General features: G+C 52.0%; 1 protein-coding gene across 14 annotated transcripts in view; it reads left to right on the forward strand.

The window, feature by feature from the left end:
- The window catches only part of SGMS1 (sphingomyelin synthase 1), a 261758-nt gene that overhangs the window by 240876 nt on the left and 8709 nt on the right, over positions 1 to 12173 (forward strand). For all 14 annotated transcript variants that reach the window (XM_046028070.1, XM_046028069.1, XM_046028073.1 and 11 more), the window contains one exon: positions 791 to 908. In XM_046028070.1, coding sequence (XP_045884026.1) covers positions 791 to 908 — 118 coding nt within the window. The remainder of the gene's footprint in view (positions 1 to 790; positions 909 to 12173) is intronic.

Consider the following 12173-nt stretch of genomic DNA (forward strand, 5'->3'; position numbering starts at 1 on the left):
AAGCAACGGGGAATTGGAGGCAGAGTTACCAAATGCTTGTTCACGTGTGTCTGTCCGATAATTTCATTGGAATGACTCATCAGCTGAAATTGGAAAGATTTTTAATTCTTTCTTATTTTGTGACTCATACATGTAACCTAGACATTTGAGGCTGGGATTTTCCATATGTGATCTCTAAGGTTGTTGTCCCCCGTTTAAGGATTCAGAAACTGAGGGCCCCTCGGTTAGTGGCCTGTCCCACGGCTACAGAGTTCCCACTTGGAGAGAGGTGGGGGTCCCATACTGTTGAACAGACAGGCTCCTTTCCTGACCTCATACTTTCTCAGAGATCTCCTCGACTCATTCAAGGTCAGAGAAATTGTGAATTCTCACTATAATGCCATTTTCGTGTTCTGAGCCTCTTCCCTTTTTATGACTGAAAACACGCTCTACCCTGTCATTGTTAAAGCGCAGGTACGGGGTTGGCTGGGATGACTCAGAAGGGGCCCTGCGTACCCAACCGTGAATGTCAGCCGGGGTGTAAGAGGCCTCAGGAAACCTCGGTAGCACAACGGAGAGCCCTTTGTGCTCCTTTGGCCAGCCTACCCTGAGAGAGTCAGCACCCCCCCACACCTCATTCTCAGCATCCTCACTGCACTCTACTGTTAGCTCTGCTTAGAACGTTCCTACTTCAGGTTCTCGGGTCCCTGGGGGACTGGCTTGGTGTGTCGGGCCCCTGAGAACCTCGCTGCGTCTGCAGAGTTCCATGACTGAGTGCCCTCTGTTTCCCTCTGCTTCCCTGTGTTTCCAGGTCCATCATCAGCAGAAGATTCTTCTGCATCGTCGGCACGCTGTACCTGTACCGCTGTATCACCATGTATGTGACCACGCTCCCGGTGCCCGGCATGCATTTCAACTGCTCTCCGAAGGTAAACCGGGCCCTTGTCTGTGTCGTCTTGCCCAGGGGGCCTCCGACTAAGGCCGGAGGAGACCGTGGGCTTGGAGGACTTTCCAAGGATGCAGTCCTCCAAACCCTGCATCCTTACTCGGGACCGTCACGGAGTCACATGGCAGGGCACACGCGCTCCCCACCCCCTTCTCGGACTGTCCACGCCCGCCAGTGCACCCCAGCTGGGAGTGTACATGGTCTGTTAATGTCCTGGAGGCAGGGAGGCCCCATGTGTGGGTGTAGCTCTCTGGTTTCCTGCCAGATGTTTGAGATATTACTCGCTCCCTTGACACAGATCCAGGAGCTTTTAGATGCTTTTTGCTGCTCTTGGATGGAAAGTTTGGCTTCCAATGGTAAGTCTCCCTTTTTTCTCTTAGTCCTGTGGTGGGGATCTGCAGAGCCGGAGACACTGTCCCTGTTCCCTTGCACCCTCCCCCACCCAGGCAGGGTCCATGTTCCCTGGAGGCACATTTTGCTCTGTTGATCTTCTCAGGTAGCACAGAGACCTGCCCTTAAAATAAACCCCAGTCCTCTCTCATTGACTCTGTTTGTCCGTCAGGTCCACAAAATGCTCCTGACCCCCTAACCTTGACCTTGGCGATGCTTCCAACTAGGGAGACCACTGGGACTTTTGAAATAGTTAGCAGAAGATTGATTCAGTTTTACAGATGTTTGCCGGCCACTAAGATCTGATGCAGTAAGAATCGGAAGAGGCTGGCCGCCTTGACCAAGTCGGGAGGAGGCAGGGGACGCTGCGGTGCATTGGGAATCATTTCTTTGTGTCGGTATGACACCCATGTGCTTTCATTTCTTCCCCTTTAAGTTTTGTTCTTTCTGGAAAAGTCTGTCTGCTAGAACTGGGAAAGGGAGTGGAGAAATTCAGCAGGTTTTCAAACTGGTGTCTTTATCATTGGAAATTTCGGATGCCTCTAGGTTACAGGCTTCACTGCGGCCTCTTCTTTCTTAGACTGAAGTGTGCACTCAGGAAGGTGGCTGGTTACCTACGTCACTCTGTTTTGGCTTCAAACTCTTCACTGAACTCTGGAGAAGCCGCATGGAGAACGAGTGGTCCCACGACAGAACGAGTGGTCCCACGATCTCTCTCCGCAGCCTCCCACCCCACCCTACGCCTCCCATCTTGCTCCCTCTTCCTCCAAAGAAGCCAGCCTCACGTCTTTCCAGCCTCTGCGAGAACTCTTGAGCGCTGCCTTGGCTGCTGGGTTGTAGGAAATTCTTCTGATCCATGAGGGTCCAGTAATGGAGACTCTTGGTGGGAGCCTGGCTTGATAAGCCGCGTGTTCTCAGTAGTAGGTGAACAGTTTCGAGTGTTTGTCCAAGTTGAGTTGAGCTCCTTAAAAGAGTCTGTGCATGGGGAGGTTTCTCCACCAGGGAACACGGCATGCTGGGCCCGGCCCACAGTCAGGGGTGCGACGTGGAGGGGTTGTGCCGTGTGGGCGATCTCCCGAGGACCTCTCTCTGCCACTCCATCGAGTGGCCGGCCGTCCCAAGCTTGGTTAGCACTGGCTTTCAGAGAGCCCTCTTGAGTCACTGGCAAATCCAGCCAAAGTCCTATGGCTATAAATAGTTGTGATTTTTCTTGGTAAAGACAGAGGTCACAGCAGGAACTGCAAAAAAAGCCAGCCTGAACGTGTCAGTTGTGTATGGTTTTGCCAGAAATCCCTCTCTGGGCCATCCTTTCATGACAGTTATTTGGAAATTGGGATTTTTTTTTTTAAGTAGGGGAACACAGGAGGGGATGGAACGTAAGCACAGCTTAGCAAGAACAGTCAGGGACTCGTTAAATCTAATTACTTCTTTTGTAGAACAGGCGCTTAGAAGAAAGGATTCAGAAAACAATTTATATTCTGAAAACGTTCACATGTATCTCTCGGAGTAGAGACGCTCCTATAGGGAGCCTGTGTACGCCCAACACCAGATCCAGGAGCTCTCAACACTTGGCTGCATTTTCTTCATCTCTCTTTTTTTTTTGGAACTATTTCAAAACAAATGTCAGACAATGTCATTTGATGGTTATGTTCTTTAGTAGGCATCTGAATATTTGGGCGTTTTATGGATAACTGTGATGCTGTTGGTATAGTCAAACATGGGCGATTCCCAGTTCATGAATGGCTTGATTGTTTTAAAAATGCCTTTTTAAAAGAAGGGTTTGTATAAGTTAGGAGCCAAGGTCTTTATGTTTAGTTGCTGTGTCTCTTCAGTCTCTAATTCTAGGGCAGCCCTTTCTCTTTCTTCTCTTCTCCCCATCTGTCGCTCGCGGAGATCAGATGGGTGGTTCTGTGTAATAGCCCACAGTCCGGATTTCCCATTTGATTCCTTGTCATGTCGATTAGCCTTTTTCTCTGCTCCATTTCCTCTCTAAATAGAAAGTGGGCTCTGGAGACCTCTGCGGGCAGGAAGACTCCCCAGATGAGACAGGATGATTTCTGAAGCCGGACGGAATGGGGCGGGGGAGGACATGGAGGCTGTTGCTGCCCCTGGCCCGGCGGCCCAAGCCCAGGGAATCCAGTGGCCGGTCTGGGCTAGGTTGCCGCCCTGGGAGCGTGGCAGAGGGAGAGGGAGCGCCGGAGAGGGTCCCAGAGGCCTGGAGCTCACCGGTCAGGACCAAAGGGAGCCTCCCCGAGAGTCATCCCAGCCCAGTGGCTCCCTTCAGGGTCTCCCCACAGCAGCCTCCCCCTTGAACCGTTGCCCAGCGAGGGGGCTTCTCAGCCCGTAAAGATACAGGCTGAGTCACAGGAGGAGCAGAGGTCAGAGGCAGGGGCTCGCACCCCGGTGGTCCCGCCGTGTGGCACTTGTGTTCGCTGCTCAAGGCCTCTGGGCCTTGGTGGGCAGCACGGCGCTGTCCCAGGGAGTCCGAGAGTGAGCGCGGCGGCCACACGTCGGGGGCTCTGTGGGTGCCGAATGGCACGCGGAGGTCAGAAGAGAAGCTGGTGTCCTCATCGTGCTCCGTCCCCCACGACTGACCTGTCCCACGACTGACCTGTCCGGTGACTGTTCACGTCCCAGGCCTGCGTGGCGAGTTGGGCTGCACAGACCTTTGCTGTCGAACGCGCTCGGTGAACTCGGTCCTGCTATCCCGTTAGGCTCCGTTGTGGGCGCGCGTCATTCCTCCCCTGACACCGCGCTAATGCCGTATGGCCGCGATGGGCGGGGCCGGCAGGCTGGTCAAGGAACCCCGAAGGTCGCTCCCCTTGCTCGTTCTTCGGCTGGCACCGGGCGCTTCACCCGACAGGATGTCGTGGTCGTGGGAAGTGAGGAGGGGGAGAGCAGAGCCTCCTCCCAGCTGTGCTCCCGCCCCAGAGAGGAGCCAAGGGGCAGTGGGCGCACTCACTTCCCACGGGAGTTTCTGGGCTGCGCTTGTCCTGTGGCCTGGGGACGCAGGACAGGCCTGCAGCGAGGGCTGCTGGACTCTGTCGCTGGGGTTAGCCTGTTCCGCTCGCCAGAGCTTCCCTGCGGGGAGCACGTGCACAAACCAGAGCGCACCCGCTCATCGTCCTGGTCCTGCTCTTTAGGATTCGCTTAAAAAAAAAAAAAAACTAAGAAAACAAAAAAACGCAGAAGTATTTGAGAATTCTTCAGTGTTCTTAGCTTCCTGCAAGAAAGTTTTTTCTGTTGTAGCAGACTCCAAAAGGGGAGAAAAAACAAACCACTTACCCTGGGCCTGGATCCAGACAGCCTGAGGCCAACGGGGGAAGTAACTTTGGCTCTTTCCAGCTCTCATCTCTGTAGCTGCAGCAGTGAATCCACGGCTCGGTTTAGAGTGAGGTTCTGTGGTCTCCATGGCGACCGTAGGTTTGCAAACCTTGGAACAGAGGGGGTTTCATCACAGCAGGACCCTGCCCGGGGGTGACACGGTGTTTTTAGTGCCTTCCTCTCGAGCTGGGAACAGCCCCCAGAGGACAAGGGCTGTATTTGGGCGGCCTCTGGGGTAATGGTTCAGTGGGACAGGAAAGCACCAAGTGAGGACAGAAGGGCCTCGTTGCCTCTCTTGCTGTCACGTGTGTCCCTTAGAAGGACCCCTGCACATTACGGGAAGAACATGAGGGAGGTTGGAGGACCCACAGTGATGCCAAATCCTGTGTCCCTCTTCCCTGCCACATGTGATCCCTGTTGCACTGTTGGATTCAGTCCTCCCGAGGGAGCCAGGGCGGGGGGGGGAGATGGCAGTCGGTTCAGGGCGGCTCTGCTGGCCTGTTGCCCCCCAGGTACCACGGGTTCTCAAGCAGTGCGGCAAGGAGCTGGGCTGCTTCTCTGTTGTGTGTGAGGGAGGCAGGTGGGGCTGCACTGTCATGGGGGTGTGGGCAGGGCAGAGAGGGCCATGTCTGGGGGACGTGGGACAGGGGACGGAGGTTTCCAACATGGCAGCAGCCATCACGTGTGAGGAGGTCACCAGAGTCAGAAAGCATCCAGTAGGCCTTCAGGAGCCTCGGAGATGGCGATGTGGACATCTCCATGAAGCACTACCTGTGTGTCACCCGCAGGTGGGTGGATGGCAGGTCTTGCATCCTGAGGGGGGATGCTGGAGCTGCCTGGACACCACCGGCCCAGGCGTTTGTCCAGAAGCCATATTTCCTCCTGGGCAGGTTCCCACCGGCCAGCTTGGAGACAGTTGGAGGAGCCTAGTAAGATAATGGCAGTAATTGATTATAATACATTAGTAAAAACCCTTTTAAAAATTAGCGTTAAGTGTAGCTCCTAGATGGAAAAGAAATAGTAGAAACAGAAAATTACTATTTGCAGTGACTACAGTAGTAATTCCAGCAGGAACCAAGGCCACTGAGTCAAAGGTTGGGGCATCATATTACGTAAGTTAAGAAGAACACAAATTAGGGCACCTGGGGCGACTCAGTGGGTTAAAGCCTCTGCCTTTGGCTCAGGTCATGATCCCAGGGTCCTGGGATCGAGCCCCGCATCGGGTTCTCTGCTCATCAGGGAGCCTGCTTCTCCCTCTCTCTCTCTGCCTGCTTCTCTGCCTGCTTCTCTGCCTACTTGTCCTCTGTGGGGAAATCTGGCAGGCACTCCCACAGCCAAGTGACCAAACCATTCGCGGGCAAATGGTATCAGATGCTTTTCAGTGCGATGTGCTTAAGGAGGACACACCATTTCTGTGATAGTCTTGCCAGTCACATCAACTTGGCCTTAAGCACAAAGAAACAATCCAATGAAACCAAATCAAGGGGATTCTATAAAGAAACTAGACTGGACTCTTCAAAAATATTAGGGTCTAAAAGCAAAGGCCGTGTCAAGGAGCCCTGAGATGTATACTCTGGCTGGACCCTGCGGGGCGTAGATGCTTTGAAGGACGCACTGAGACCTTCGGGAGCCTGAGTCAGGATGTCTGCAGACTGCGATTCTCTTGCCTCCTTGTTACATGCTTAGGCCTGTGGCCACGGAAGACGACCTCCTTGCTTTTACATATGGGGTGAAGCATCCTGATATATCCAGCTTGTCCTCACCTGGTCCAGGAGAGAAGAGAGGGAAAAGAAAGCCGACGCTGATAATTGATGAGTCCAGGTGAAGGGTCTGGGGCTGTTTGTTGCACAGACAGTGCCCGCCCACAGTGGCTCCGTGCTTGCCGTGCTGGGAAAGCCATGCGCATTCAGTGGAAGCCGTGCCTCAGCTTGCGTGAAGTGCATGTCATTTCCTGGGCTAGCAATCCTTTCTGGTGAGGCTGGAGCCGCGGCGCCTGGCAGCCACTCTGCTCCTCGCCTGGGGACCGTCTTCAGTGTCATGCGTGAGGCAGCCAACACTTGGTCATAAACTGGGCTTCGTGTTAGATGGTTTTGCCCAACTGTAGGCTAACATGAATGTTCTGAGCATGTTTAAAGTCAGCAGGGCGGGGTGCTGGGGTGCTCAGTTGGTGAAGCCTCTGCCTTCAGCTCACGTCACAATCCTGGAGTCCCAGGATCGAGTCCCACGTCAGACTCCCTGCTCAGTGGGGTGTCTGCTTCTCCATCTCCCCCTCCCTCCTCTCGTTCTCTATCTCTAACTAATTTTAAAAAAAAGTTAAACTAAATCTAAAAGAAAGAAAGTCAGCAAGGCTGAGCCATGAGCTTTACTGGGTTGATTATGTAATGTATTTTTGACTTAGGTTATTTTCAACTCACTATGGGTTTATTGGGCTTTGACACCATCAAGTCGAGGAAGATCTGTACCCTGTAGATCTAGAAGTTTCCTAACAAAAATCTGAGGGAGTTCTTTTAAATTTTTTTAATTAAATTTAAATTTTTTAAAAATCTTTACTTCACAAACAGGTAGGGCAAAAAGATCTCTCAACACTTGAAGCAAAGATAATTTTGTTAAAGAGGTAATCATGCCTTTGTGCAGTGCTGGATTTCTTTAATGGGACAGGTAGGAATTTCAGTGAATGGAAATCCATAGCCAACTTTGAGATTTCATGAAGCTTTGATAAGTCACCTTACGAGAGGCCATGAAAAAAATAGTAAAGGTTTTACTCGGGGGGTGAGGGGAAGGGAGGCTGGTCAGGGATTATTGTTTCATGGCTGATAATTATAGAGACATCCCTCCCCCAGAATAAAAAAGCCAGCCTAGTAGAAGAGTGGGTGGATACATTTGATAACAGAGAAGTTACAGGGAGCTAAATCCTTTAGGGTTTAATGGAGGGAAAAGTCGTTTTTAAAGTTGCATGTATGAGTTCTAAGAGGATGTCTGCAGTGAAATCTCTGTACTTCAGACCAGTCAACGTGAATACGATATTTGTGGGTGAGACAAAATCTTCCCAGGAATGAGGTAGTTTCCACATGGAGGAGGAGTTCAGAAAAGCTTCTTGTGACCCCGGGTGAGAATCCGGGAGGGCTGCGTGTTCGGGGAGCACACCCGGTTTCCCGTGTTGGCTGCCAGGCACGGAGCACTCCCTGAAGGGCTTGGGGTTGGGGTGCTGTCGTCAGCTGGGACAGCACTTGATGATGTCAGTGGTCACTTCGGGTGAGGGCTGAGGGCAAGAAAGGGGGGTTCTTGTCACCCTCTAGGTGAGAGAAATGGGAAGCTAGAACAAGCAGAGCGTTTGTCCAGAGTCCCTGGAAACTCTAGCCTGACCTGGGTCTTGGGTGGGCTGTGCGCTCCTCGCTGCTCCCTGACAGCAGACTCAGAAATACTTGGAACACTTAGAGTGCCGCTCCTACACGGGGCAGAGCAGAGCAAGCAGAGTTCAAGTCCAGGTGGGAGCACCTTGTTTGAGGAGGCGGGAAATGCACCATCGGTGCAGGAAGGAGTTCCCTGAGGATAACTTCTGTAGGATGGGGAAGTTTTTTAAAAGGAAAAAAACCACTCAGTGCTTGGGGTTGGGGGGGGATCATTACCGAATACTGGTGTGCACCTGCGTCTCAGTGACGTGTGTGAAACGGATGGATTTCGTGGGAATGGCAGCAGCCTGGAGATACCTTTGGCCTCCGTCACTTGGCGAGGCATTTGCAGCAACAACAGGCTCTCTGTTGGGACGCAGAGGCAGGCTTGCTGGGGTGAGAGGAAGGATCTGGATCTGATCCCGGGTGACTCACTGCATGAAATGGAGAAAGAGCCTCTCTGTTTATTTGCCTATCTGTAAAATGGACATAACTTCTGCACCAACCACCTGACAGCCTTAGGAGGAGAGGACGAGAGAATTCACGGGAAAACTCTGTCGTAAAGTTGGCGTCTCTGTACAGGCGAAAGCTGATATGTTTTCTAACTTAAAACCACCCAACCACTCCCTGTCAGGCGAGAGTGAGGAGGTCTGAGAGCTGGCGAGGGGCACAGGTATGAAATGATGAGGCCTCTGTGGTCCCCAGAGCATCCGTCGGGCTCGTGAACGCGCTCCCTGTCCCGTGAGGGCAGCACGCAGTGTGTGCCTCTCCATGGCAGGCTGCCCAGGACAGGTTGGATGAGGGGTTCCACGGGTCCCTCTGTTTCTCAAGGCTGGGTTCCTTAGCGGGTGTGGACTGCCGTCTGCCTGTTTCTGAGCAGCTCTCTGCGCACAGATAGATTTCTGTGTGGCGGTGAGGTTTTCTTCAGGAATAAGACAGAAAGTTCCTTCCCTTGGTGATAGCAGGTGGATTCACTGAATGAATCAATGCATAGTTGAGGAGAGAGCTGCCTGGTCGTGACCGGTGAGTGGGGCATGACAGCAGGGTGTTACCTCTGAGGTCCCGGGGTGCTCCAGGAAGTTACTTATGTAGATCCAGGTCCTGGTTGGTGCAAGCTGGGGAGACAGGGGTGGCCCGGCAGGGTATGGGTGGGGTGTGGTGTTCCAGAGGGTTTGCAGATGGTGTCTGGGACCTTGGGCCCCCTTCCCAGCCTCAACTCTGATCAGCCAGGTAGTAGGACCTGCTGTGCTGACCTCCCAGGGCTGCTGGGGAAGGGGTGGGGAGGGTACACGGAGAGTGTCTGCTCCACGGCTCACCTTTAACCCTTCATCACAGTTGTACCAAAGCCACTGATCTATGCAGCGTGGTTGGATGGGATTTGGCTCCAGGTTTCCCCTCTTGGGCCAGTAGGGGGTGAAGCTCAGTGCGTGTCCCTGCTCTCCCCATGCAGTCCACGGGGCCATCTGCAAACCAAGTTACCGTCAGAGCACTGTGTTACTCGGCCCTGAAAAGAACACTGGGTTTTTGTGGGGCTTTTATGTTTTTGTTTGTTTTTACAAACCAAAGGCTCCCCGGTTTCTAACTGTGCTCGAGTGGTCTGTGTTGGTAAGAAGCCTCTCCTGCCTGGGCGTTCTTTCAGTGCCTTGTTCTTGCTTAAGCATTTGGCCAGTTTACTCAATTTGTGAGCCATTCATTAGATACTGAAGAAAATGGCTTGATTTTTACCAAAAACTGACCCTTCTGTGTCCCTAGGAAACCGTAATTCATGTAGTGGTATAGATCTGAATCTCCTTCCACAGCTTTGTAGTGTCCACGGAGAGAGTGATCATGTGACTGTCCTGCCAAATGTCTCTGCTTTCAAAAGTGAACATTCCGAAGCCTTCTCATGGGGGGCGGGGGTCATAGCCAGACCCGTGGGGGCGCACACTCCACACTGTTTCCCCTGCATCCAAGCCAAAACCACTAGGCAGAATGTACGGAGCAGTGTTTTGAGGACACTGAAAGATAGTAGCAGGCAGATTGGGGAAGGAAACCAAAATGAGAAGTGGGAGAAAGAAGCCATGAGTTTCCTATTTTTTCTATCCCATATGTCCTGCCTGCACTCCGAGGCCACCTGAACCGCAGAACGGCAGACTTCCTAAACAGTCCGTCTCTTTCCAGCCCAAGGAGCAGGAGTGGAAGTCCCTTGGGGACAGAGACTGGGAGGAATCCTACCATCTTCCCTGCAAGCCCTGTGAACGTATGGAATGAATGTACATTCTAGACTTTTTTAAAAGAAACATAGTTGATTTTCCCAAATGTGTTGTGCTGTCCTCAATAGGGGGAAATATTTGTGAAATACACTTACTGCACCGGCATTGTAAACTTACTCTTTCATAACTTATTAAGCAGTTACAGGGGTGCCTGGGTGGTTCCGTCCATTGAGCGTCTGCCTTCCGCTCAGGTCACGATCCCAGGGTCCTGGGATCAAGCCCCGCTCAGCAGGGAGTCTGCTCCTCCCTGTCCCTGTGCCTGCCGCTTCTGCTCGTGCCTGCGCTCCCTCACTCTCAAATGAAAAATAAAAGATCTTAAAAAAAAAATAAGCAGGTACAGCCTAGTTCAGTGCCTTTGAGTCCCTGTAGTGCGAGCCCAGTGCATCCCTGGAGATTGTGTACATTTCCGTGTATTCCAGAGTCATTTCCTGGGACTCCCGGTGTTTTCAGGACAGGCGGGGCCTGGGCTTGGACTAGCCAGGGGATCATATGGGATCATATCTTGGAGGCAGACTCCTTGAAGCCGTGTATGGGGATCCCAGGCCGTGCCGTTCAGGTTGCTGGTCAATACGATGATGAGTTTTGCGGAGGACTTCGCCGATCATAATAAAGCTGAGTCCCCAGGCTGTGGGTGAGGAGGTTGTGGCTTAGACTGGTCCAGCCCCCGGGCCTCACACCGCTGAGTGGCGGGTGAGCCCCGTCTGCAGGCTCCCTTGAGCCCCCGGCAGCCCCAGCCAGCGTGTCCCCTCCTCCTCACGCACCCGTCTGAGATGGATGACCCTGTGCCTGCCCCCGCAGTGGCCGTTTCATTGGTAACTTGACACGGGAACAGTGAGCTCCCATTAACGTCCATTTGTATTTCTGCTTGTTTGACAGACTTATCTGCCTCCAGCGGCTCATACCCCTTTGTCCACTGATAAATTGTGTTTCCCGCCGGTCTGATTCTCACTTGGTTTATGTGTGATGCACAGGGAGAAGATGGTAACTTGCTTCTGCTGCCGTTGGTTTGCAACTTGTTTTTTAGTTTGTTTGCTTTTTTAAACATCATTAAAATTTTTTACGCGGCTGTAACCATCTTCTTTTCCTGTTGCCCACTAAGCTTAAAGAGACTACTCCTCTCGCAGAGACTTGACCAACGTGAAAAGATAGTTTTAAAAGAAAGCCTAGGAGTTTTAAGGGCACTTGTAAGAAATGCAGGATTAATTCCTGGCTTTTTTTCCCCTTGGTGTTATGTTTTACTTATAACGTCTCCCTCTTCCCTACACATACAGGTTGCTCACGAATGTTTCCATGCTAAAATGGGAGGGCAGATTATGGGGTGATGGTACCTGAGAACAGGATTTCTAGTGTAACGAAAACAGAGTTTTAGAAGGACAGGCTAAAATTACATAAAATGAAAAGCTGCCTAAGCTTTTTTGGCCATCATTCTCCTCTTTATCCACTGTTGCGACAGAACTGGGCCAGACTTTCAGTCTAAACTTTAAAAAAAAGTGTCAGCACGTTTATACGTGTATACAATCTGAAATATAAAAACGGTTCTGCGGAAGTTGTTGGGAAAAACATTGGCCGCCCCCCCCCCCCCCACACTGACCCAACTCCAGCCCATGTTCCTAAAACACTTGCAGCTCTTTTAACTGAATCTGGTAGTGGTCACCTTCATGTTTTTTCACTCTTATAGGTGCGTGCGTGCATGTGTGTAAGTGACGCAGCAGTTCTGTTTATTTTTCTGGTGGAGATCTTACTGACTGATGGGGAAGGCCGGGACTGGGGTTCCTCGGGGCCCCAGCCCCAGTTTGGTGCCTTTTCTGCCCTGCCCTGTGCCTCCATGGGCTGTGACACTTCTGTCCCCTCTTCCCTGTCTAGTTTTCTCTTCTTTTTTTTTTTTCTTTTTTT

The sequence above is a fragment of the Meles meles genome, chromosome 13, assembly GCF_922984935.1.
Source record: "Meles meles chromosome 13, mMelMel3.1 paternal haplotype, whole genome shotgun sequence".
Classification (NCBI taxonomy): Eukaryota; Metazoa; Chordata; class Mammalia; order Carnivora; family Mustelidae; genus Meles; species Meles meles.